At 49.9% G+C, this 27,072-nt stretch overlaps 1 protein-coding gene across 3 annotated transcripts; it reads right to left on the bottom strand.

The window, feature by feature from the left end:
- Window positions 1-611: 611 nt before the first annotated feature.
- On the bottom strand, window positions 612-26,926 carry LOC144736898 (beta-soluble NSF attachment protein-like). Of its 3 annotated transcripts, XM_078619565.1 has the most exons (12): window positions 26,313-26,926; window positions 24,426-24,589; window positions 21,211-21,290; window positions 19,862-19,978; window positions 19,161-19,207; window positions 17,254-17,331; window positions 15,340-15,395; window positions 13,734-13,818; window positions 12,373-12,477; window positions 10,681-10,749; window positions 9,676-9,726; window positions 612-8,223 (listed from the first exon to the last, which is right to left on the bottom strand). In XM_078619565.1, the coding sequence occupies exons 1-12, from the start codon at window positions 26,553-26,555 to the stop codon at window positions 8,119-8,121; spliced, it is 1,200 nt and encodes a 399-aa protein (XP_078475691.1). In that variant the 5' UTR covers window positions 26,556-26,926; the 3' UTR covers window positions 612-8,118. The 3 variants fall into 3 exon arrangements, with proteins under 3 accessions (XP_078475691.1, XP_078475690.1, XP_078475692.1); XM_078619564.1 differs by lacking the exons at window positions 612-8,223; window positions 9,676-9,726; window positions 10,681-10,749 and having other exon boundaries at window positions 10,910-12,477; XM_078619566.1 differs by lacking the exons at window positions 612-8,223; window positions 9,676-9,726; window positions 10,681-10,749 and having other exon boundaries at window positions 10,910-12,477; window positions 26,379-26,926.
- Window positions 26,927-27,072: the final 146 nt, after the last annotated feature.

The following is a 27,072-nucleotide window of genomic DNA, read 5'->3' as shown; positions in this document are numbered from 1 at the left end:
ATTTTGATGTGACGTCACATTTCTCAAACCCCCCCCCCCCTCGTCACAAATGTCTGACCCCCCCCCCCCCTAGGTGCGTGACGTCATTTATGGACGGCCCCATTCATAGCTCACGGTGAGAAGCTATTAAATGGGACCTTTTTTATACTGCAAAAAAGGCCCCATTTTATAATTGAAACTGCTGCGGAAAGTAGGAGGGTTTGTGCAGGATGATGGAGTGACAGCCGAGGGATGGGATGCTGTACAAGAGGGCGTCCACTTCATCAGGTGGAGAGCGATGATGTGACCAGCTCGTGTGTGTATGTGCGTGTGTGCAGGATGGGAGGCACTGGTGGTGCATCGGCCAGTCATCTCAGTCAGGCAACCCATGGCACCGGTTGGGTCTGTCCCGTGACTTCCTGCCGGCGGGCGTTCGACACTTCACGTGGCCTCAAGGTGCACGTGGCCTGGCACAAGCGCCGTGGTGACGTCACCGCCACTTAATGGCGAATGTTGTTGTTGTGCAGGATCTGGGTGCATTGTCACATCAAGGGATCGCAAGGACGGACGGACGGCAGCTTGAGGGAAGGTCTGTGACGATTAACGGGAATATTAAATGCTCAAACGAGAGATTAATACTGCAAGGATTCAACTCACATTTAATCATTTCGACTCGACTCGCCAATCCACTTACACCAACATATTCACATTCCAGGAACTATATTCGCCCATCAACGAATCGGACGGATTATGTATCACACCGAGCAATTCAATAGTTATTAGCCGTGTCATCCCGTCGTCTAACGAGTCACACTTTCAATCACTTACACCTAGGAAATGTAATTTAGCAACAACTGAAGTTATTCTTCCATCAAGCGGTCTCCCACATTATTAATACGACAGAGGAATTAATCAGCGACGTGACAGAGGCTACGATTGTTATTATCGTCGTCATCATTAGGGCATGCACACGAACACGTCAGTAGAAGCCACAAGTCAAATTGCAAATCTCCATTTGATAGGCACGCGCTGGCTTCGTAACAGAGAGGACATTACACAGTTGTGGACTATAAACTCCACCACAGACAGACACACGCGCGCGCGCACACGAGGGTGTAATCATGCAGACACTTAAACACGCTCCTTCGGAGTGGACAGGTAGCAACTTGGTTGGACAGCGCATTCGTGCACGACAGAAAGCTCACGGTCACGTGACGCACTTCAACCAATCCGGGAGCGTACTACATGTTTGGGAGGGGCTATGCACGACAGACAAATAATCCCTGGTGGGCAGTGTGGAACGGTTGTTCTTACCTGTAGAAATACCGGGTTAACGTGGGAGGCTGTACAGAGTCATTGGCAGGTGGTCCTTCGAAGCGACTGTGAGCGTATAGGTCACTATGCCGGTACTGTGCATTGCTAATCGGCCACAGACGACTGTGGCCACTTCCTGTTCCGAACCCTTTTGCTAGACCTTTGCAGTCGTGTCGTGTTTTTGTTTCGTGTTTGTTGATGTAACGTTCTGACCTCGTGCCCACGACTGGATATCTGTGAAAAAGAGCTTCATAGCTCATCGGATTCCTCCGGTATAAATACACATTCTGATAATCCCCAGCCCCAATCGAAATGAACCCCCAAAAATCCATACCCATAAGCTGTAGCCCATAAATACTTACCCCAACCTATACATTATATCCCTAACCCCGTCGAACCATCATTCCTAACCCATATCCGTAACCCCAACCTTAAATCCTAATCCCTGAAGTCTCAACCCAAACCCCTAAACAATACTCAAAAACTAAAGAATGCACACAGAGTCTGTTCTCCGATAATGCGGTGGTAGAGAAATGGCGTTAAAATTAAGAATGCATTTTCTTGGTTCTTTCGGTAAAGTCACGTAGAAGGGAAATAATAAAATAATAAAAATAAAACATAATAAAATAATTCTCACGACGTTTCGGCCACAACGCAAGCAGCTGTCCTCAGGTGAAGAACAGGTCTGTCGGAAAGACAGCGATCTGACCCAAAAACTTTTATTACGAATATTATGAGTGTAAATATCGTGGGTTCAATTCGCTCTTCCAACGTCATTCGTTTGAGTTGGGGAAAGGCCATTAGAGAATCGCACAGATGTCACCAGCGGCCTTTCAAATGACCCCTTGATCTACTGAGTACCGCTTCGATTCACCACCACCATCATCGTCATCATCACGATCCATGGGGCAGACAGCCCGTAGGTGTCCCACTGCACGTTTCGTCATTTGTTGCTGCCACTTTCCTCTCTGTCTTGCGGTGCCAATGTGCTCAAGCATAGACCACACGTATTTCTGGCACCAATCTCTTGTGATTTCGTCATCAAGCCATTTCTCCGTGAGCTCTTCCTCTCTGTCCGTTTCCTTCCATGTTTTTTTAACGGCACACTTTTCGATAATTGTTTTTTTTACCCTTTTATCTGGCAACAAAACTGACACCTTTTTTTACGAGGAGTCATGTTTGCATAGACCACAATACCTGCAGTCATAATGCAAACAAAACACACAACTCTGATAATGTATGCACTGTCCTTGATGTTGATTGGTCCACACCCGAGACAGCTTTCCTTAGAGCCTAGCCTCACATGGGTTGGACCAGATGACGCCAAGGTTCCAATGGGGCACACTTTTCATTTACCTGTTGTTGTCCATCCTACGTATGTGCACACACAGGTGTACGCACAGTACCAGTTTGCTTCGAATCACTGCCTGCATCACCAGGTCATCTTCTTATACGTGGCAACCTTTTTTTCTACTTCTACGCTTTAGTAAAAAAAAAAAGATTAAATTGATACTGGAATAGCATTTCACAATTTCCACAAGGCAAGGCTTGAAGGGTAAGTGCAGGGACTCCGGTGGCACGGATGACGATATCGCCGATGACGTTATCGACGTTATTGTCAATGACGTTACCGACGTTAGTCCATGACGTTATTGTCGATGACGTTATCCACGTTAATGTCCATGACGTTATCTTCAATTACGTTATCGACGTTATTGTCCATGACGATATCGTCGATGACGTCATCGACGTTATCATCGATGACGTTATCGTCGACCATCGCTTCGTCGCGCTGGACGCGCGCACGGCCGTGGGTTTCCAGCGGTTTTGGAGGCCAGATGTCCGACGTCCACTATTTTTAGCGCGATCGTTGGCAAATCAAGAAATGAATGATTGCTAGAAGCGTTTTTCGTATTTTTTTTCAACTGACCAGTGCGGTGGCTCAGCGGTGGAACGAGTGAGCCGCTCGCACCGATGGTTGAATTTCAGACGCTGTCTCCCCGACAGACCTGGTCTTCACCTGAGGACGGCTGCTTGCGTTGTGGCCGAAACGTCGTGAGAATTATTTTATTATGTTTTATTTTTATTATTTTATTACTTCCCTTCTACGTGACTTTACCGAAAGAACCAAGAAGATGAATCCCTGCAGTCACCAAAGCTTTCAATCGAAAGGTTGCGAGTTCGATGCCTGGTTGGCTGGGGATTCACTCGGCCCATCATCCAGCCTCCCTCGGCTCCCCTCTGGGGGTCAATAAATTGAGCACCGATTTGCGCGGAAGTTAACGGTGCTTGGTCCGATGGAGAAGACTCTTCCCCGCCGTAGGAATGTAGACATTATCCACCGCTGCGGGCTCAGGGTTGTAAAACTGCGGTGATCCTCGCCTTAATGCTCATTTTAGCGGTACAGTACGCTTTGTTGACATGTACCTTACTCTAAGTGAATTACCTCGCCGTAATCCGAAGATGTCTCCACTCTCCTAAGCTGTGTGAACTTCTGTGCCATGTTAACCATTGTATCTTTGTTGTATTTTTCCCCAGGTCTGTTTCTTGTTTTTTTGCAAAAAGGCTCATCGTCTTGATGGGCTGCCCGCCTGGCTTTTAAAACAGGGGAATGTTTCCACCGAGAGCATTATCACAATTTAAAATGGGTTTGGACCCGTTTAAACACCATAATCATCATCATCATCTCTATAGCAACAGTGAACAATCTCTGCTTCGATATTAATACCACCTTGTCATCTAAAACTAAACGACTCGCTAGAAACTCAAGCACTACGCATCAGCTTGACACATTAGTGGAAGATGCCTTACACAAATCAATATAAATTATTAGTAGTAGCTGTCACGAAACTCCTACCAGGCTTTAAATACACATTTAAATATTTTTAAAAGTAACTATAGCATTTCCCAGGGCTTCATTTCTCAACGGAAGGTTTTTCTGGAATCCCCAAATCCCCTGGACCCCCCCCCCATCCCCTCCCCCCAATAGTAGGAAGGGTGGTCAGTTGGGGGGGAGGTTTTGTGCTGTTTGTTGTTGTAGTGACGTTCTTATCCGCCTCGACTGGACACATGCAAAAAAGAGCTCTTGAGCTCATTGTATTCCTCCAGCAATAAATATTCTGATTTAGGGTCCCACCACCGACACCTCCGTCTTATCAGGGTTCGACCTCACGACGATGGCGTCGCTTCAAACAGTTTAGCTGACAACGCGTGACGTCAAGTCCCACATTGGCGTTGTACACCGCGCTCGCTCAAAGCGCACGGAACGTTGCACGATTCGCCGTGCGAAAAACACGGAAATAAAAAATACTGCCTCTCATCTATAAACAATACGAGTGGATGACCGCCCTGGTTTGAGTTGCACCTCGCTCCGATTTCCATGCAAAATAATTCAGGGATGAATCTGCACTTCTCGTGCCGAGGCCGTGTCTACGGGACTGGGCACGGTGGCCAGGAGATGTTAACTACCTTGCCTGGTATGCAGGAGGTCGTGGGTTTGATCCCGACCCTGGAGATGCCTGTTGTATATTTGCAGTTTGTGTGTCTCTCTCATCATCACAATGGCCAGGAGATGTTAACTACCTCGCCTGGTGTACAGGAAGTCGTGGGTTCGATCCCGACCCTGGAGATGCCTGTTGTGTATTTGGAGTTTGCGTGTCTCTCTCATCATCACAATGGCCAGGAGATGTTAACTACCTCGCCTGGTGTACAGGAAGTCGTGGGTTCGATCCCGACCCTGACGCCTGCTGCTGTATATTTGGAGTCTACGTCTCTCTCTCATCACCATCACGATGGCTAGGAGATGTTAACTACCTCGCCTGGTATGCAGGAGGTCGTGAGTTCGATCCCGACCCTGGAGATGCCTGTTGTATATTTGGAGTTTCGTGTCTCTCATCATCATCACGATGGCCAAGAGATGGTAACTACCTCGCCTGGTATGCAGGAGGTCGTGGGTTCGATCCCGACCCTGACGATGCCTGCTGCTGTATATTTGGAGTTTGCGTGTCTCTCTCCTCAGTGGCCGCGTGGATTTTTCCTCCGATGTGTCCCTCCACATCTAGAATCAAAGTGCGTTCAGAGTATTTGGCTGCTTTAAATTTCCACGTGATAAGCCACTTCGTTGAGCAATCATTTGGGGCCAGCTCGCTTCTGAAAAAGACCTATGGAGCTCAGTGGGCCTTACCTGGTCAAATCTAAATAGTTTAAAGCTTCAAGGATCCACTGACAAATAATTATGAGAGTGTAGGGCACACGGCTTCCCTGATTGGGTCAACCTGCCACGCGCCCCAACAGTGGACGCCTTCTCCACCCCCGCGCTTTTTTGGACGTAGTCTGAACAAATTGGACTGCGCGGAGTTTCACCGATCACGTGGGGTGAACGTGCCCCACGAGAGTGGCGACCTCGTCGGAATTTAATTGGCCAGAATGAACAGCTTTAAAATGTGCCTTTGGCTGGAATAAATAACACTGGTCAACACACTTTTTCTGGCATAAGGTATTCCAACGGGTTTAAGGTAATTTTAAGGGGTGCTGATTCCAAATCTGGCATCAGTTTTTGTCTATCACATCAGGTTTTTGAGATATCAAATATTTCTTTTTCAATAAAAACTGCAGAAGAAAAATATTAAATAAATGTGGATATCTACATAAAATGATATTATAAACACACTATCCTAAAAATACAGCACCATATTTTAACACCAAAGCAGTCACTGACTCGCAACAACTTGCAATCATAAGTGACAGAGTTAATTTCGGGTAAAATCAATGAAAATGGGGTATGCCGATAGCATAAAAATGAGATGTGATAGAGCAAATCTGAAATTAGTCTAAAACAGCTGCAAAAGTCCAGGCCAGAAAAAAATGGGTTTTTTGTTGTTGTTGACCAGTGTAATCGCAACGATCATTTATATTCTTTGGGTCTTTCGGTAAAGTCACTTAGATAGGTTCAAAGAAAATAACAAAAAATAACAAAAAACTACGACGTTTCGATCGCAACACAAGCGTTCGTCATCTCCCCGATGACGTGACTTTAGCGAAAGACCCAAAGAATATGAATTCCTGCTGTCACGAAAGCTTTTAAGTCAACATTTAACGATCATTTACTTTATTCTTTTTGGGAAGCCTTTCCGGCATAGTCCGAATTCGAGTTTCACAGAGTCGGGCCGATTCTTGCACGGGCAGTTCGATACGTGCGTCACGAACGCTGACATTATTTGAACATAATCAACGTTTTTGGGTTTAGATCGCGTTATTTATAAATGTGTCGTAACCCTCCACCACCCGACACGGCCAATCAGTAAAAAAGTGTCACGTTGACAAAAGACAAATAGTTCACTGCTTTAGCCCACCGGTGTGTTGAAGCGTGAAACCACAACATTTACAATTTTTGAGTAGTACGACGTTTCGCTGGTAATTGCATCCAGCATCATCGGGCAATTCGCCAGAATGGTGAGGCTCTGCTCTGGCTCCCGGTCTTATATAGAGCAGCAGCAGCAGGGTGACGTCATCATTAACTCATCAACTCATCAGGTGCAACGATTTGAGGCGGGGGGGGGTTATTGTAATTATATACTAGGGCTAAAGCAGCGAACTATTTGTCTTTTGTCAACGTGACACTTTTTTACTGATTGGCCGTGTCGGGTGGTGGAGGGTTACGACACATTTATAAATAACGCGATCTAAACCCAAAAACGTTGATTGTGAATAATATTGGTCGCGAAAGCCTGCTACGTGTTAAATTATTTGAACGGCCAAATCCACGAATCGCTACTTGCATACCAGGCAACTTAATTTCCTTCCAACCACTAATCTCACAACTCAAGAGGACAACTTCGCATCACCAGTGGAACCCCTGGCATTCGATATACGACCACCGTTTCTGTACAGCATCTGGAGATGCGGTGACATTAACGCGCCGTATGAGTCCACGTTGCATGTGTGTACGTCCGTTGAACTTCTTTCACACCGTACGTAGCCAACCGTACTAATCGGAGGTGCGATTGCGATTGCAATCGTACCGAAGCAACCAAACCTCACCTCATCCGTCATTAACACTGCCTTGTTTCAGTGCCCCTTATTCAGAGGACAGCTTTAACCTGAAGAAGGGTTATGATATATATTTTCATGGTCCGCATAGGTTGAAAGCTTTTTGTTATGCATTTGTGCTATATGTACATCGTGGAGACGGGAACAATAATTATTGTAAAGATGATCCAATATGACCCAAATGTTTGTACAATATTGTGTTGCTATTAGGGATTCACCCTAGAAATATAAAAAAAACGGGCAAATTAATCGATAATTTACCCAAACATTTGAGACGCAAACAAGAACCGAAATGACTACTGCTTTGCAAATCCGCAAATTAAATTTGCCCCGACAGCTAGCTACCCCCGTCAGCTTCCTAACCTCCCCTCGCGAAGCTGAAAGCGCGCTTGGAAACACGTTGCACGAAGCATGGGGGGGGCATGCGTGCTTTCACGATTGACGCGTAAACTCTCGTTCCGCTGCGAGGCAGTGTCAATGACGAAGGTGTAACGAGCGGTCCGACCCCCACCCCCCCCCACTTCTCGTTTTGACAGACTCACCGATCCATCGGCTCGCCTGCCACGGGGACACGGAAATCGTCGGCATGGTTCCCGGGCCCTGCTGGCTCCGCCTGCCACAAGGATGCCGAAGGTTCTTTGGAAGTGGGAACGGCTTTTAACTAACGATGCACGAGGAGGGGAAGGGGGGGAGGGAGACCCGTGCTGCCGTTGCGCACGTACGCACACGCGCGCACGTACGCACACGTGTGCACGTACCACACGCTCGCTCGCTCGCTCAGCGCATGTCGCCCTCGGAGTCGTCCGGGATGGTTTTCTTGATGCGCAGGAGCATGGTCGTCATCCATTGGTCCATCCTCGCCCCGGAATCAAACTCCTTCACCTGCGAGGAGGGCACGCGCGCACACACGCGGCCGTTCGAAACGCCCGAGCTGTCGACGTCCGGTGAGAGAGTGTCAGAGTCCAGTCGCAGTCGTCGGCGTTTGGGCAGACGCACTTTTTCCACTGGCACATTATCCGGGCCGAGGCACAATCAGGGGTGGCTTTGCCATTGGCTGCTCGCAGTGCAGAGCCGGAAACTAACTGTGATGCGCTGGACTCACGAGATATTTAACTACTCAAATCTATCTTCTTGGTTCTTTCGGTAAAGTCACATAGAAGGGAAATAATAAAAATAAAACATAATAAAATAATTCTCACGACGTTTCGGCCACAACGCAAGCAGCCGTCCTCAGGTGAAGACCAGGTCTGACGCTGTCTCCCCGACAGACCTGTTCTTCACCTGAGGACGGCTGCTTGCGTTGTGGCCGAAACGTCGTGAGAATTATTTTATTATGTTTTATTTTTATTATTTTATTATTTCCCTTCTACGTGACTTTACCGAAAGAACCAAGAAGATGAATCCCTGCAGTCACGAAAGCTTTAAATCGAGACTCAAATGTACGTGTTTTTTTTTTTATTTTACTAGGTAAAGGCCCCACTGAACTAAGACGCTCTTTTTCAGAAGCGAGCTGGGCAGTGGCCGGTCATCATGTGGAAATTTATCGCAGCCAATTACGCTAAATGCATTTTTCTAAATATAGAGGGGGAAGAAAACGGTGGACCCGGAGAAAAATCCACGCGACCACGGGTAGAGAGACATGCAAACTCAAAATCTACACGTGTCGGGGTCGCGATTAAACGCACGACTTCCTGCGTGCAAAGCGAGGTAGTTAACATCTCGCCAGGGCGGTACCCAATTTGAATCTGGCTCGGGGCCAAGCAGGGCCAGGGGCCGAGGCTAACGATGCGTTTGTTGTGAGCGATGCGAGTCGGCGAACGGTGAGGACGCAGCGTCACCACCGTGTCACCTGTACGCGTGTCTCAACTCGTTCGTTGCGTGTGACACAGCCCGACCAAAGACACCCCCCACGAGCGTAGCGTTGATTTCTATCGACTCGAGATGTTTGACGCGGTGACAATGATGACATTGACGACGCGCGGTTCCGGTGACAATGATGTGGTGGGATGATGACGGTAACTTAATCAAGGGACGGTGATGGCATTGCGACGAGCTGCATCAACCACCGACACTCGCGCCATTCCGATCTCCGCAATCACCGACTCGCGCCGCACCGACTCGCCGCAGAGGTTACGCAAACGTAACACGACGCAGCGACGGTCTCGCTCCGCGGACGGATGTCGTGAATCTTTTAACGCGTTCCCAACCAGCCTCTCCCATTCGGGGGCAACGCTTGGCACAGGCGGGCGGTGGGTGTCGGAGGAGAGGGGGGGGGCGGGGGGTGGTGGGGGGGGGGAGAAATCTGTGAGCGCGGCTCGCCGTCGCGCGCCTCACCGTCTCGGTGAACGCTTCCAAGTTGTTCTCCTCGTGCGCCTCGAGCAGTTTCTGTTGCGGAAACAACAGCCGGGGTGGGTGGGTGGTCGGCTCCGTGTCACCATCGCTCAACGCCTTTACGCTCCAGCACCCGAGCCCCGGCACCGAGCCCCGTTTCTCTCTCTCTCTCAGGAGACCCACTGAACCGTGGCGCTGAGCCAGCAGCTGTGATATCAACTAAACTTAAAAAGATGATTTTTTTTTTTTTACCAGGTAAGCCCCACTGAACTACGTAGCTGTTTTGTTGTACGTCAAGTAATATACTTACCTGTCGCGTGGTTCGGCACGGGCAGAGTATGTTTAGACTGATCTCGGTACAATGACAATTAAAAATAAATGACAGAGGCATTATGCAGATATAGGGTGACGAATACTGAGCTCGAAACGAAACAAAAACTTTTGTATGTTGCCAAGGAAGGCCCACTGAGCTATTTGGATCTTTTTCAGAAGCGACCTGGCCACGAATGATAGCTCAACAAAGCGGCTTATCATGACGTGGAAATGTATAGCAGCCAAATACGCTAAACGCGCTGTGATGTTGATGCTAAGCGTGGAGGAAAAAACTGGAGGGCCCGAAGAAAAATCCACGCGACCACGAGGAGAGAGACACGCAAATTCCAAATATACAGGTGTCAAAGGTCGGGATTGAACCCACCCCCTCCTGTATACCAGGCGAGGTAGTTAACATCTCACCATGGGGAGAGAGACGCAAACTCCTAATATACAACAGGCATCGTCAGGGTCGGGATCGAACCCACGGCCTCCTGTATACCGTGCGAGGTAGTTAACATCTCACCACGGGGAGAGAGACGCAAACTCCTAATATACAACAGGCATCGTCAGGATCGGGATCGAATCCACGACCTCCTGCATACCAGGCGAGGTAGTTAACATCTCCCAGTTTGTTAAACGCAACACGTGGGGGGGCTCTTTGTTGCGTGGATGGGCCCCCCATCCCCCGTTCACCTTGACGAATTTGCATTCACGCGAGTCGGCGAAGGCAGGAAACATCTGCTCGTATTTCTCCACGGCGATCTGGTGGCAGACACAGGCAGAGAGAGTTGCTGAAAGCAGCACTTCACTAAACCCCCCCCCCCTTTTGTTGGCTGCTGTGTACTGCACCCCCCCCCCCCCTTGTTGATTTTTGTTTCAACCTGAGGATTAACCCCCCCACCACCACCACCCCTTGCCTGACCCAACACGCTTTTGAGAAATAAATGTGTGGATAACATAAATGTCAAACCCTTATCAGTGCACTAACTTATTATAGACCAGTTCAGACCGTGTTGGTCACCCTTTATAAATTTCCACGTCCCATCACAAGGGAGAAACACAAACAAATAGACACTCACCACTAGTACACTCACCACTAGTACACTCACCACTAGTACACTCACCACTAGTACACTCACCACTACGTTCACCACTAGTACACTCACCACCACTACACTCACCACTAGTACACTCACCACTAGTACACTCACCACTACACTCACCACTAGTACACTCACCACTCACCACTACATAGTTGTCAACCCCTTATCAGTGCCCTGCCTTATTACAGACAAATTCAGACCTTACTGGTCACCCCGTGCCCCGTATAAATCTGAACGTTCATCCTACAAAGTCCCATCACAAGCGAGAAACACAAACAATTAGACAACATTTTTTTCCCCGCATTGAAGCGGCTGTTACGCCGTATGACACCTGAAAAAACTCAATTTCCCCGTACAACAATACGGGGTAAACCGTGTGGCTTCACACGGTATGGGATAATGAACGTCGGTCGATACTTTAACACAATTGTCCATCTTGCGGCGTATCCTCTACCCGATACCCGGCTACCCGTACCCGGCCGGGTACGGGTACCCGTTTGCGACCCTGGTGCGGCCGGGTACGGGTAGACCGTGAGTCACTGGTGAGTCACCGTTTGTCACCCATTTCCCAACGTCTTGTCTCTTCTCACAATTCAAGTTCCTAGAATCAACCCACCCGCGCCTGCAACATGGCTTCATCCCAGAGGTCGCAATCAGGTACCCGATACCCGTACCCTACCCGTACCCGGCCGTGTACCGTGCTGGCCTTCATAGGTGCTCGCTAACAGCACTTGCCCCAAAAGTTAAAGCTATACAGGGGCTCTTTGTTGTTGGTGGTTGTGTGGGGAGTGGTAGTGTAGCGGTTAGCGTGCTGCGCTAGGAACCTGGTGACCCGCTCACGGCCAACACCAGTGGCGAATATCTGGACCGGTCCTGGGCCTCCCCTAGGTCGACTCGGCCTCAAATGAGTACCTGGTGCAGTGTGTAGTAAACATCGCCACCGGGGTGACAAAGGCGGCCGGGCGTGGTGCTGTCCACGCACCCCCTCGTGTGCCGTGCCGGCCTTCATAGGTGCTCCCTAACCGCACTTGCCCCAAAAGTATGCTAAGGCTATATGGGGGATCTTTGTATCGATCTGTGTGTGTATGGTGGGCATGTGTGGCATGTCTATGGTGTGTGTATGGTGTGTATAAGTATGGCATGGGTATGGCCGGTATCGTGGTGTCCTTCTCCCGCACCTCCCATTAGCACGGTTGCCTGCGTACGGTGCGAAAGAAGTTAAACTTACATGCGGCACATACGTGTGCGCCTGACATGCGTGTCCGTGTGCACGTGTGTGTACCTGCGCGTTCAGAGCGTCCACGCAGAAGTGGCACACGGCCGCCTTGAAGAAGCTCTCGCGGGCGTTGATCTTCAGCAGAGAGCTGTCCATGGTGCTGGTGCCCACCTGTGGTGGGTGGTGTGAGTGTGGCACGTGTGGTGTGTGGTGTGAGTGTGGTGCGTGTGTGGTGGGTAGTGTGGTGGGTGGTGTGAGTGTGGTGGGTGGTGCGTGTGTGGTGGGTGGTACGTGTGGGGGGTGTGGTGCGTGTGTGGTGGGTGGTGCGTGTGTGGTGGGTAGTGTGGTGGGTGGTGTGAGTGTGGTGGGTAGTGTGGTGGGTGGTGTGAGTGTGGTGGGTGGTGCGTGTGTGGTGGGTGGTGCGTGTGTGGTGGGTAGTGTGGTGGGTGGTGCGTGTGTGGTGGGTAGTGTGGTGGGTGGTGTGAGTGTGGTGGGTGGTGCGTGTGTGGTGGGTGGTGCGTGTGTGGTGGGTGGTGCGTGTGTGGTGGGTGGTGCGTGTGTGGTGGGTGGTGTGAGTGTGGTGGGTGGTGCGTGTGTGGTGGGTGGTGCGTGTGTGGTGGGTGGTGTGAGTGTGGTGGGTGGTGCGTGTGTGGTGGGTGGTGCGTGTGTGGTGTGTGGTGCGTGGGTGGTGTGAGTGTGGTGGGTGGTGCGTGTGTGGTGTGTGGTGCGTGTGTGGTGGGTGGTGCGTGTGTGGTGTGTGGTGCGTGTGTGGTGTGTGGTGCGTGTGTGGTGGGTGGTGCGTGTGTAGTGTGTGGTGCGTGTGTGGTGGGTGGTGCGTGTGTGGTGGGTGGCGCGTGTGGTGGGTGGTGTGAGTGTGGTGGGTGGTGCGTGTGGTGGTGCGTGTGTGGTGGGTGGTGCGTGAGTGGTGGGTGCTAACCTCCGATTAGCACGTCCGGCTACGTACGCTTTGCGAAAGAAGTCAACGTACGGTACGGTACCACGTTACGTATCGATGTAGCCACCGCCGCCACCGCCGCAGCGGATAGATCGTGGCCACCAACGACGTGGCAGTTTTGTTGCCAGATAAAAGGGGAAAAAAACAATTATATTTTTTACTGACAAATGAGGTTCCAATGGTGTAAATGCTTACCCCGAGCTCTCATACTCTGATGGTGCATTGTCTTTGAGTTGTGCGCCTTTTGGCGTCATCTGGTCCAACACCATGTGAGACTAGGCTCTAAGGAAAGCTGTCTCGGGTGTGGACCAATCAACTTCAAGCACAGTGCATACATTATCAGAGTTATGTTTTTTGTTTGCATTATGGCTACAGATATTGTGGTCAATGCAAACATGACTCCTTGTGAAAAAGGTGTCAGTTTTGTTGCCAGATAGGAGGGTAAAAAAACAATTTTCGACGACGTGGCTACCTGTTCGTAGATCTCGATGGCCTTGAGGTACTGCTCCAGCTGCGCCGCGTATGCCGCTACCTTCAGCAGACACTTGTTGGCCGTGCTGTGGGGGGCACAGGAGGCAGAGGAGAGGTCACGGGGGGGGGGGGGGGGGGGCTTGCAGTTGCCCCTCGCTAACGGCATGCGGTCAGTCACGCCAGCCAGGCAGAGGGGGACGGAGATATGATTGGGGCGCCACGGTGGCGAGATGTTAACTGCCTCGCCTGGTGTACTGGAGGTCGTGGGTTCGATCCCGACCCTGACGCCTGTTGTATGTTTGGAGTTTGCGTCTCTCTCTCATCATCATCACAATGGCTAGGAGATGTTAACTGCCTCGCCTGGTATACAGGAGGTTGTGGGTTCGATCCTGACCCTGACGCCTGTTGCATATTTGGAGTTTGCGATGTCTCTCTCATCATCATCACAATGGCTAGGAGATGTTAACTACCTCGCCTGGTATACAGGAAGTCGTTGGTTCGATCCCGACCCTGACGCCTGTTGCATATTTGGAGTTTGCGATGTCTCTCTCATCATCATCACAATGGCTATGGGATGTTAACTACCTCGCCTGGTGTACAGGAAGTCGTTGGTTCAATCCCCGATCCTGACACTTTCTGTATATTTGGGGTTTCCGTGTCTCTCTCTCTCTTCCCGTGGTCGCGTGGATTTTTCTCCGGGTCCTCCGGTTTTTCCCTGCACATTTAGAATCAACGTCACGCGTTTAGAGTATTTGGCTGCTATAAATGTCCATGTGATGATAAGCCACTTCGTTGAGCCGTCATTTGTGGCCAGGTCGCTTCTGAAAAAAAGCTACACAGCTTAGTAGGCCTTAACTGGTAAAATGGAAAATAGGTAAGAGTAAAACCGATTAGAGCCAGGTCTTTGCGATTGGTGGTTCGTCAAGATGGCAATCAGTGTTGATGGTGATTTGACCACAAGGCACTTTGTGACACGCTGGTCAGTCAGCGAGCCGGTAGGATGAGAGGGTGGTGTTGGTGATGATGATGAGAGGGTGATGGTGGTGATGATGAGAGGGTGGTGGTGATGAGAGGGTGGTGGTGATGATGAGAGGGTGGTGGTGATGAGAGGGTGGTGGTGATGAGAGGGTGGTGGTGATGATGAGAGGGTGGTGATGATGAGAGGGTGGTGATGATGAGAGGGTGGTTGTGATGATGATGATGATGAGAGGATGGTAGTAATGAAAGGGTGGTGGTGGTGATGATGATGAGAGGGTGGTAGTGATGATGATGTGGTGGTGATGATGATGATGAGAGGATAGTGGTGATGAAAGAGTGGTGGTGGTGATGATGATGATAGGGTGGTGGTGATAATAACGAGAGGGTGGTGGTAATGAAAGGGTGGTGGTGGTGATGATGATAGGGTCGTGGTGATAATGAGGGGGGTGTTGGTGATGATGAGCGAGAAAGAGAAGAGATAAACGCAGAGCGAACAGGGGCAATATGCATGGAGGAGCAGCGTCTGTTTTCACAGTGAGCGGGGGGGAGGGGGGGAGATTCAGCGATGGTGTGGCAACACATGGGTCATGTGATTTACGGGAGGTATCAGCCGCTTCCGACAGAGTCACCTGTTTGCCTCCTCCCCTCTGTAGAAGTCCGCCGCTTGCTCGTAATGGGCCATCGACTGCGTGGAGAGGGAAACGCAGCCATCATTGACGTCTCAATTTACCGCCGCAGCCGTTCATTTCATGCTACATATACGGCAGCGTTCTTCACCGATTTTCAGGGGAGGGGGGGGGGGAAGGTGGACACTTTAACCGATAAGACATCGTCATTCTCGATTTGAAGCTTTCGTGACTGCAAGGATTCATACTCTTAGGTTTTTTTCGGTAAAGTCACGTAGGCAAAAATAAATCATAAATATAAAATACTATAAATAATAATAGAAATTAAATTATAAATCACTATAATAATTTTATTTCTATTATTATTTCTATTCTTTTATTTTTACATCATTAGACCTCCTTTGCCAGTAGATGCTCAACCCGAGCCCTCATTACTTTGATAGTGCATTGTCTTTGAGCTGTGCACCTTTTGACGTCCTCTGTTCGAGCACCAATTGGGTCGAGGCTCAAAAGAAAGCCGTCTCTGGTGTGGACCAATCAGTTTCAAGGACAATGCATCATATATTATCATAGTGTGTTTTTTGTTTGCATTTTGACTGCAAGTATTGTGGTTAATGCAGACGTGAATCCTTGTAAAAAGGTTTCAGTTTTGTTACCAGAAAAAAGGGGAAAAACCCCTATTATTACATCGCCAAGACTGTTTTAAGAGGCGCCGGTGTAAACGCCGACACGTCCGTTTAGAAAACATCGGCAGACACAATCAATGGATCTGATCTCCCCCTTCCCTCCTGAAACTCGAGCCTCCGACATTTGAAATGTATAGCTGGCTCCGTGTTTACACAGCTTAAGTTTAAAGGTCACACCGTGTTAAGTTGAGAGTGAAATTACATCTTCTTGGTTCTTTCGGTAAAGTCACGTAGAATGGAAATAATAAAATAATAAAAATAAAACGATAGCTCAATTAAGTGGCTTATCATCATCATCATCACGTGGACATTTAAAGCAGCAGCCAAACACTCTAAACACGCGACGTTGATTCTACATGTGGAGGGGAAAACCGGAGGAGCCGGGTAAAAGTCCACGTGACTACGAGGAGAAAGAGAGACACGCAAACTCCGAATATACAGCAGGCGTCAGGGTCAGGATCCAACCCACAAACTCCTGTACACCAGGCGAGGAAGTTAACATCTCGCTACCGTGGTAAGCAAGTCACTAAATACGAATGAACACATTCCTGCGGAGGGAGCTGGTAGGAACGTTGGGTTGCTCGGTCAATGGCCTGCAGGGTCAACGGCGGCGTGGTGTTTTCTTTTAACACATTGTCCTGCGGAGGGAGCTGGTAGGAACGTTGGGTTGCTCGGTCAATGGCCTGCAGGGTCAACGGCGGCGTGGTGTATTCCGCAAATATGCCCGACCGTGAGGGCGGGCACAAGCCGGCGTGAGTAGGTTAAACGTTGAGTTTTATAAGGGCACCATGGAGTGACCAGCCCCTCCCCACCCAGCCCCACCCCTCCCACCCCCCACCCAGCCCCACCCTCCCCACTCAGCCCCTCCCCACCCAGCCCCTCCCCACCCAGCCCCTCCCCACCCAGCCCCTCCCCACCCTCCCATCCCCACCAAGCCCCTCCCTCCCCACCCAGCCCCTCCCTACACGATGGACGGACTGACACAATAATCCCCTGTGGGCTGGTGGAACCAGTGGGTTCCTACCAGTATAATGTAATTATTTATGTAAGTCCACTTTATCAAGATTAGGCAAGGCAGCAAAAACTACGACAAAACTGTTCCCAGACCACACGAAGATCACACAGGTGATGCTCAACGTTACAAATCACATCTGAACATGTGACTAATCTTCAGCTTCAGATGGACTTGGTCGCGCTTAGAGGGGGCGACTCACTCGCACGCCATGCTTACCTTCTCAACGTCCACCAACTCGCTCTCGTGAATTTCTGCAATGGTCATGTGGTGCTTGGCGGCGATTGTGAATCGACCCTGGACACACAAACAAAGACAAAGATCCCACGTGTAGCTTTAACAGACTGTTGGGGCAAGTGCTGTTAGCGAGTCGCACCTGTGAAGGCCGGCACGGCACACGAGGGGGTGGGTGGCCAGCACCACGCCCGGCCGCCTTTGTCTCCCCTAGTGGCGATGTTTACACACTGCACCAGCTACTCATTTGAGGCTGAGTCGACCTAATCGTCACCGGTGTTGGTCGTGAGTGGGAATCAAACCCAGATCGCCAGGTTCATAGCACAGTGCGCTAACCGCTGCACTACCGCTCCCCATACACACGCACCACCACCACCATCATTAATGATGTAAAAAAAGAAGAATAGGGTTTTACCCTTTCTGGCAATAAAACAGGAGTTGTGTTAAGATGTTCAAACACCAAAATAGATTAAAACCTTTTGCAAGGCATTAAGTCTGCATCAACCACACATACTTGTGGCAAACAAACACGTGGCCATGATAATAATATTGTTACGTTCTAGACTTGAAGCTTTCGTGACTGCAAGGATTCATATTCTTAGGTTTTTTCGGTAAAGTCACGTAGGTAAAACATTAATAAAAGTAAAATAAAAATAAAATAAAAATCACGACGTTTCGGAGGCAACACAAGCTTCCGTCTTCAGGTGGAACCGTCACAGCACGATAGCTGTATCATCATCAAGTATCATCATCCCCATCATAACCTCGCTCACTTCAAGACACGCATCGACTCTTTATCTATGACACCTTTGATAGTGCTGTTGGTTGCTGACCGCCTGGTGCCGAGTCTTTGGGCCTAACTGTGCTCAGCAACTTTGATAAAAACAAAACAAAAAACTAAAGCCCATCGAGATAACGGAGGCGACGTGAAATCCGCCATTCGTTTAAGGAAAATATGTCAATTTAGATCTCTCTAATTTTGAGTGAATAGTGATTGTTAAATATGGACTTCGCGATACAACTTATTTCGGGGCGCCACGGTGTCAAGATGTCAACTACCTCGCCTGGTATACAGGAGGCCGTGGGTTCGATCCCGACCCTTTTTCAGAAACGACCTAGCCACAAATGAGAGCTCAACGAAGTGGCTTACCATGTGGAAATATTTCTCAGCCAAATACTTCCAAACGCGTGTTTCTAAATGTGGAGGGGAAATCGGGAGGACCCGGAGGAAAATCCACGCGACCACTGGGATAACACGCAAACTCCAAATATACAGCCTTCAGAGTCGGGATCGAACCGACGACCTCCTGTATACCAGGCGAGGTAGTTAATATATCGCCAGCGCGATGCGCCCCAGGATCTGTTGAAGGAAGTCTGACACTGCCGACGAGACACTGCGTGTTGAAACCCGTCCAGAGTGTGCTTGCATCTGAATCAATGCTGCCGAAATGATACACTCCCAGAAGGCCGTGCAGCTAATGGGCTGTGTAAGACATTATTTAATTTCACGTGTGGAGACGGGTGTGTGAGGGGAGAGTCACACCGTCCACTTATTTATTTTGCTACATTCTAACGCCAGGAAGACGGATGCAATGCTGCACTCCCAGAAGGCAGTGCGCGCAGCTGATGGGCTGTGTAAGACATTATTTAATTTCACGTGTGGAGACGGGTGTGTGAGGGGAGAGACATTACGTCCACTTATTTATTTTGCTACATTCTAACGACGTTCTAAGCAGGGCTAGAACGCCAGGAAGACGGATGCAATGCTGCACTCCCAGAAGGCGGTGCGCGCAGCTGATGGGCTGTGTAAGACGTCATTGAAGAAAAAAAATTTACGTGTAGAGAAAGATGTGTGACAAGGGAGGGAGGGAGACGGCCATGTAGGCACGTACCATGTCGGTGAAGATCTCAATGGCCCGGGTGAGGCAGTTGATCGCCTCTGAACAGTCAGCAAAAGGAGAAAATCATGGATTGGAATCACACACAAAGACAAAGATCCCCCCCCCCACCCCCCGTGTAGCCTTAACAGACTGTAGTAATAGGTTTTACCCTTTCAACTGGTACAAAAACTGACACCTTTATACAAAGGCATCATGTTTGCAATAACCACAACACAAGCAGTCAAAATGCAAACAAAAATAAACAACTCTGATGATGATAATGTATGCACTGTCCTTGAAGTTGATTGGTCCACACCCGAGACAACTTTCCTTAGAGCCTAGTCTCTATTGGTGTTGGACCAGATGACGCGTACCGTATGGATCGCTACGTGATGCTGTGTGCGTGCGTACCGTGTGGATCGCGCCGTGGTGTTGTGTGTGTGCGTGCGTACCGTGTGGATCGCGCCGTGATGCTGTGTGCGTGCGTACCGTATGGATCGCTACGTGATGCTGTGTGCGTGCGTACCGTGTGGATCGCGCCGTGGTGCTGTGTGTGTGCGTGCGTACCGTGTGGATCGCTACGTGATGCTGTGTGCGTGCGTACCGTATGGATCGCTACGTGGTGCTGTGTGCGTGCGTACCGTATGGATCGCTATGTGGTGCTGTGCGTGCGTACCGTATGGATCGCACCGTGGTGCTGTGTGCGTGCGTACCGTGTGGATCGGCCTTCTTGTAGGCATTGCCCGCATCCACGTAGCTCACAGCCGCGTCGTGTTTGTTCTGCATCTGTAGGTGCAGGCGTGCGGCGTGGCAGAACGCATCGCCAGCCCCTAGGCGCAACAAAGGCACAGGTCCCCCGAATAGCCTTCATAAACTGTTGGGGGCAAGTGCTGTTAGCGGGGCAGCGCCTATGAAGGCCGACACGGCGCACGAGGGGGTGGGTGGCCAGCACCATGCCGCCTTCGTCTCCCCGGTGGCGATGTTTACACACCGCACCTGGCACTCAAATTTAAGGCCTAGTCGACCAAGCACATATGAACATACATGTGTGTAAAGCCTTACATGTTTACATGTATACAAATACATATCCTTACATACATACATACAGCGACATTTATACACAATCACACATTTAAAGGCTTGCTGGAAGGTCACGGGACAAACCCAAGTGCCATGGGTTGACCAAGATGACTGCCAGATGCGCCACCTGTGCTCCCTCCTGTGTCTCACTGCTGTGTTTTAGGCGCCCGGCGCTCTGCTCGTTGTTGTGAGCGTCACTCCTCTGCCCTCCGTTGTCGCTGGAGGGCGACTGCCTCCAACTGCCCAGTAGCGTCCTTCACGAGCCTCCTCCACAGAGGCCGATCTCGACACCGCTGGTAACAGTCATCTGTACGTCCAATGAGCTCCAGCTCCACAACCTCCCATATCACATCAGCGAATCTCCTCTATCCCTTGCCATGCCCGTGTAGCCCCCTCTAATCCGGCCAAACAGAAGCCGCTCGGGCGTACGTTGGCCTGGGAATGCGGGCCATGGGCCCCGGCCAACGCAGCCTCGCCTGCCAGAGGACCTCGCGTTGACCTGCAAGTGCAGCTTTCGAATGTCGATGGGGCATCGTACTGCTACGGGGCAGCCCCGTTGTGCGAATGCGGGGAGCCAGGAGACCACGGCGCACATCGTCTGTGGCCGTGAAGTCTGTCACGGCGTGCCAGGCCGACTGGTTGCCCTGCAGGTGGCGGAGGAGGAGGCTGTAGCATATTCTTAGGTTTTTTCGGTAAAGTCACGTAGGTAAAAAAAATTAAATTAATAAAAGTAAAATAAAAATAAAATAAAAATCACGTTTCGGAGGCAACACAAGCCTCCGTCTTCAGGTGGAACCGTCACAGCACGCCTCTGTGGCTACGTGGGCTGCCATTCACTCACAATATAACATCGACGAAACACAAGTTATTTATTTAATTATAAAAAACATTGTGTATCTGGTGCTCTAACTGTATGACAGTCACGTGTAAAAGCATTCGCGAAATAAATAAATAAAAAGTTGACCGTCTAAGCCTTACTCACCGCTCCAGTTTTTAGCCATCTTGAACGAGTTGGCGGCACGCGTGTAAATCTCGCACGCTTCCGCGAGTCTTGCCGGTCCCCTGCCAGACACACACGCACGGGAAACGCTCCGCTCAACGCTCCGCTCAACGCTCCGCTCAACGCTCCGCTCAACGCTCCGCTCAACGCTCCGCTCAACGCTCCGCTCAACGCTCCGCTCAACGCTCCGCTCAACGCTCCGCTCAACGCTCCGCTCAACGCTCCGCTCAACGCTCATTTTTATTTTAAGTGGCTTATCAACGTGGAATGTATCGCAACCAAATACTCTAAGCAAACGCTCCGCTCAACGCTCCGCTCAACGCTCCGCTCAACGCTCCGCTCAACGCTCCGCTCAACGCTCCGCTCAACGCTCATTTTTATTTTAAGTGGCTTATCAACGTGGAATGTATCGCAACCAAATACTCTAAGCAAATGTTTGTAAACGTGGAGGGAAAAACCAGATGACCCGGACAAAAATCCACACGACCACGGGGAGAACATGGAAACTCCAAACATACAGCAGGCGTCAGGGTCGGGATCGAACCCATGACCTCCTGTGCACCAGGCGAGGTAGTTAACATCTGACCACCTTTATGAGAGAGAGAGAGACACGCAAACTCCAAATATACAGCAGGCGTCAGGGTCGGGATCGAACCCACGACCTTCCTGTGCACGATGCGAGGTCATTAACATCTCGTCACTCCACTCAACACTCCAATAAACTCCCCACGTGATCTGCTGCATTGCTGTTCTTATCCACATCAAAGCTTACCTCTTGAAAGCCGGCTTCATCGTCTCAGTGAGCTCATCATCATCATCATCAGCCACGAACCATTCACTGCTGGATTAAGGCCTCCCCCCCGCCCAGGACCAGTTCAGATATCACTCACCACCGATGTTATCCGTGGGCCAGGAATCGAACTCAGGATTTCGCTTTCGCGAGGTGCTCTCACTGCTGCACACAGCTGCTGCTCCTCCCCAATGACTCATACACTGTACATAACCCCATGACCATCGTCTGCAAGATTATAAGATAAACCCCCAACTTTTGCTTTAAAATAGTAAAGGAAGAGTGATTTCTTGCACACATGGGTATTGCAGCATTGATTTCCCGTCTTCTGTGTACGGCACTGCAGAGCCAGCCGTGGAAATTCCAAATTCATACGACGGTGGGCGAGTCTAACCACGTGGCATGCACGCACCGTTGACTTCTCCACAATGCGGTGCTCAATTTATCGACCCCAGAGGGGGGGATGATGGGCTGAGTCAACCTGCAACCTAGGATTTGAACTCCCAATTTCCGATTGCTGTGACCCACTCACTCTTCCCGTTGAGCGATTTTTAAAATATGGGGGGAGGAAATGCGTGACTTATCAGTCAGAGACTGTGTTTATCCTGGAGGAAATCCGATGAGCTATCAAGCTCTTTCACACCGATGTCCAGTCGGGGCGGGTCATTAAGTTACAACAACAAACAATACGATAGGAGTGCAAAGCATAGAAAAGGAATACTCTTCGGTTCTTTCGGTAAGGCACGTCGGTAGAAATAAAACAAAATAAATCAAAATAAATGTGATATATTCCCGTTTCCCCTGCGAGCGATGTGATTTATTTTGTTTTATTTCTACCCACGTGACTTTACCGAAAGAACCAAAGAGTATGGATTCCTGCAGTCACGAAAGCTTCAAATCAAGATTATAGAAAACATAAATTACGTTTAAATATATATATAAATAAAGCTAAACTATTTTTTATCTGACCATGTAAAGCCCACTAAGCTATAAGCTTCTTTTTCAGAAGCGACCTGGCCACAAATGATAGCTCAACGAAGCGCATCATCATCATCATCACCACGTGAAAATATATCGCAGCGGCCAAATACTCCAAATAATCTATTCCGGAGAATACGGCAAATGTCACAATGAACCCGTGCAAATCTGCGGTGTGCGTGCGTGTGGGGGGGGGGGGGTAGAGGTTGCATCACGTAGGCGAGCGACATAATTATAGCACGAGATCCCGTTTCCCCTGCGAGCAATGTCCTACCCATTATTAAACCCGAGAAGCTGCGGCCCCTACCACCCCCGCAGAGATTCACGTGAAGAGCGGTGGGATTTGAGATGGCACTGGTTTGAAAAAAAAAAGAACACAACGAACCGGGTAGAACGGAAACGGCTGCACCACCGGGTGCACGGCGGGGCAACGGCGTAACTATCGAGGGTGCAGGCGGTGCAACTGCACCGTGGAACCAGGGGCTGGAAGGGGCCCAGGTGTTGGGCTACGAAGAGGGGAGACTCAAATGCTTAACTTGAAACCCAAAGACTAACATATCGCCTCTAGATTTGCACAGAAGCTATAGACTAAGGCAAGGACCCAGTGGCGTAGCTATCGAGGGTGCAGGCGGTGCAACTGCCCCGTGGAACCAGGGGCTGGAAGGGGCCCAGGTGTTGGGCTACCAAGAGGGGAGACTCAAATGCTTAACATGAAAGCCACAGACTAACATAGCGCCTCTAGATTTGCACAGAAGCTATAGACTAAGGCGAAGACCCAGCGGCGTAGCTATCGAGGGTGCAGGCGGTGCAACTGCACCAGAGTCCGTAGACTCAAGGGGCTCAGGCGCCGGGCTACGTAGAGATGGGAAAAATTTGAGGTTGGATCCCAATTTATTCCTGGCACCAGGGCCCACAGTGACCCATAGACTCACGTATGGATCGAACGGATTCTTCAATGACGTTTTTTTTTAAAGGAAAAGTATATAACAGGGGACGTTGTGGGCAATAGTGCTTCTTCACGTAACACACATCGATTCACCATCAACACGGCGCAACCACACAATGCCGTGCACTGACACAGCGTACACTGGCACAACAACACACACTGACACACACACACTGACACACACACGCTGACACACTGACACACACACACTGACACACACACTGACACACACACACTGACACACACACGCTGACACACACACACACACACTGACACACTGACACACACACTGACACACTGACACTGACACACTCTGACACGCACACACTGACACACACACTGACACACACACACACTGACACACACACACTGACACACACGTGCGCTAACCGCTGCGCCACCGCTCCCCGGGCCGACCGCGACGCACACGCCGACACCACGCTGACACCACGGTCACCGCGGCCATCATGAGAAGCCACCGACCCAAAAAGGCCTCCGAGGAAGCTCTGCGCCCCCTTCACTTTCTTGTCGGCCTCCGCCATGAGCTGAGCTCCGTCTTGCTGCTTAGAGGCGGCATCCATCACGGAGGCGAGGAGGAGGAGACGAGGAGGAGGAGGCGAGGTGGACGAGGTGGACGAGGTAGGCGGCTGCAGGACAGACGAACGGATTATATTTTAACGCAAACTCAAAACGCGGTTCTCAGCCGCGTGCGTCGCACGCCCATTGAAGCCTTTCAATATGGATACCGTGCAGGAGAAACTTCTAAAGTGCACGGGGGGGGGGGAACGCCAGAGCCACCCTTGTTCTCGTCAGCTCATTAGTATCGCTCGTTCTGTTCATTAGCATATCTCGTTCTGTTCATGAGCTCATTAGCATAGCTCGTTCTGTTCATTAGCATATCTCGTTCTGTTCATGAGCTCATTAGCATAGCTCGTTCTGTTCATTAGCATATCTCGTTCTGTTCATGAGCTCATTAGCATATCTCGTTCTGCTCATTAGCATATCTCGTTCTGTTCATTAGCTCATTAGCATATCTCGTTCTGCTCATTAGCATATCTCGTTCTGTTCATTAGCTCATTAGCATATCTCGTTCTGCTCATTAGCATATCTCGTTCTGTTCATTAGCTCATTAGCATATCTCGCTCTGCTCATTAGCATATCTCGTTCTGTTCATTAGCTCATTAGCATATCTCGTTCTGCTCATTAGCATATCTCGTTCTGTTCATTAGCTCATTAGCATATCTCGTTCTGTTCATTAGCATATCTCGTTCTGTTCATCAGCTCATTAGCATATCTCGCTCTGCTCATTAGCATATCTCGTTCTGTTCATTAACTCATTAGCATATCTCGCTCTGCTCATTAGCATATCTCGTTCTGTTCATTAGCATATCTCGTTCTGTTCATTAGCTCATTAGCATATCTCGCTCTGCTCATTAGCATATCTCGTTCTGTTCATTAACTCATTAGCATATCTCGCTCTGCTCATTAGCATATCTCGTTCTGTTCATTAGCTCATTAGCATATCTCGTTCTGTTCATTAGCATATCTCGTTCTGTTCATTAGCTCATTAGCATATCTCGCTCTGCTCATTAGCATATCTCGTTCTGTTCATTAGCTCATTAGCATATCTCGTTCTGTTCATTAACTCATTAGCATATCTCGCTCTGCTCATTAGCATATCTCGTTCTGTTCATTAGCTCATTAGCATATCTCGCTCTGCTCATTAGCATATCTCGTTCTGTTCATTAGCTCATTAGCATATCTCGTTCTGTTCATTAACTCATTAGCATATCTCGCTCTGCTCATTAGCATATCTCGTTCTGTTCATGAGCTCATTAGCATATCTCGTTCTGCTCATTAGCATATCTCGTTCTGCTCATTAGCATAGCTCGTTCTGCTCATGAGCTCATTAGCATATCTCGTTCTGCTCATTAGCATATCTCGCTCTGCTCATTAGCATATCTCGTTCTGCTCATCAGCTGATGAGCTCATCAGCAACTCCCCCGCCCCAACCGCCCCAGCAAACCCGGCGATTCGATTCCGTTACTCGAGGCAAAGCCGCGAATCGCGCGGCGCGTTCATCCTCCGCGCGTGCTCGGCGAGTCCCGAGCGCGACGAACGCCCTCAGAGAGAGTCGCTCCCCACCCCCCCCCCCCCAAGGGAGCATCAACTCGCCACCCACTCCCCCTAGCCCCTCACGGCCGCCGCGTCTTCACCGCGCCGCAATTGGCGTAGCGATTCCCTCGCTGTCGGTTGGCGCAAATCGATTCCGACTTCACCGCAGCCTTTACGAATAGAGGTTCGATTCGATTCAAGGGTGAAAGTAGGAATCGATTCGCGCCGTTGAGATTTTGATATCGCCTCACGTACAAGGATGATGATTGATGGGAGAGACGCGGTGAATGGCGCTGCTGCTGATGATGATGTTGTTTTTACTTCACTGATTGCTGCTGCTGCTGATGTCCACTCGCGCAGACGATGCTGCTGCTGCTGCTGCCGATGTCGCTCTGCTCCGTGTGGAACGCGCAACTCCGCCCCGCGATGACGCCCCTGCGCTAAAAAACAAAGCTGCGGAATGACGTCATCTCGTCGCCCAGCGATACATGACGACATTCGTCGCAATTGACAATTACGACCCTGTTAATTGGACCACCTGTGGAATGACGTCATTGCCGTATTCCTTCCCCCACACCCCCTTTGAGGCCGTCCATAAATGACGTCACGCGATTTTGGGCGATTTTTGACCGCCCCCCTCGTCATAAAGTGTCAGACCTTCTCTCAGATATGACGTCACAAAGCTCTGCCCCCCCCCAAAAAAAATATTAAACATGCTTCAAATCGTCATTGTAGTGCGTATTTAATGTGGCGCTGCACTCTGATGTTGTAGGATAAAAGGTTTATTAAAAAGTATTTTTAATTAAGTAGGACGTGTTGTCTATATTCATTTAAAGTTGCGCATTTTGATGTGACGTCACATTTCTCAAACCCCCCCGCCTCTCGTCACACATCGTCACAAATGTCTGACCCCACCCCCACCCCGAGGTGCGTGACGTCATTTATGGACGGCCCCTTATTCGATATCCATATCGAACACCTCAGGTCACGAGGCGCTCTGTAACAGTGTGTGTAA

The sequence above is a fragment of the Lampetra planeri genome, chromosome 63 (assembly GCF_965212315.1).
Source record: "Lampetra planeri chromosome 63, kcLamPlan1.2.h2, whole genome shotgun sequence".
Taxonomy (NCBI): domain Eukaryota; kingdom Metazoa; phylum Chordata; class Hyperoartia; order Petromyzontiformes; family Petromyzontidae; genus Lampetra; species Lampetra planeri.
The sequence above is the reverse complement of the archived record's forward strand: the minus strand, read 5'-3'. Positions and strand labels throughout refer to the sequence as shown.

Bases quoted from the DNA above. Each gene is read 5' to 3' on its own strand.
- LOC144736898 (XM_078619564.1), bottom strand. From the start codon at position 26,555: ATGTCGTCATGTATCGCTGGGCGACGAGATGACGTCATTCCGCAGCTT. The intron at 19,979-21,210 runs GTGAGTAAGGCT...TGTTGCGCCTAG, and splicing joins GATGGCTAAAAACTGGAGCG to GGGCTGGCGATGCGTTCTGC. The intron at 13,819-15,339 runs GTGACTCTGTCG...TGCCCCCCACAG, and splicing joins AGAGGGGAGGAGGCAAACAG to CACGGCCAACAAGTGTCTGC.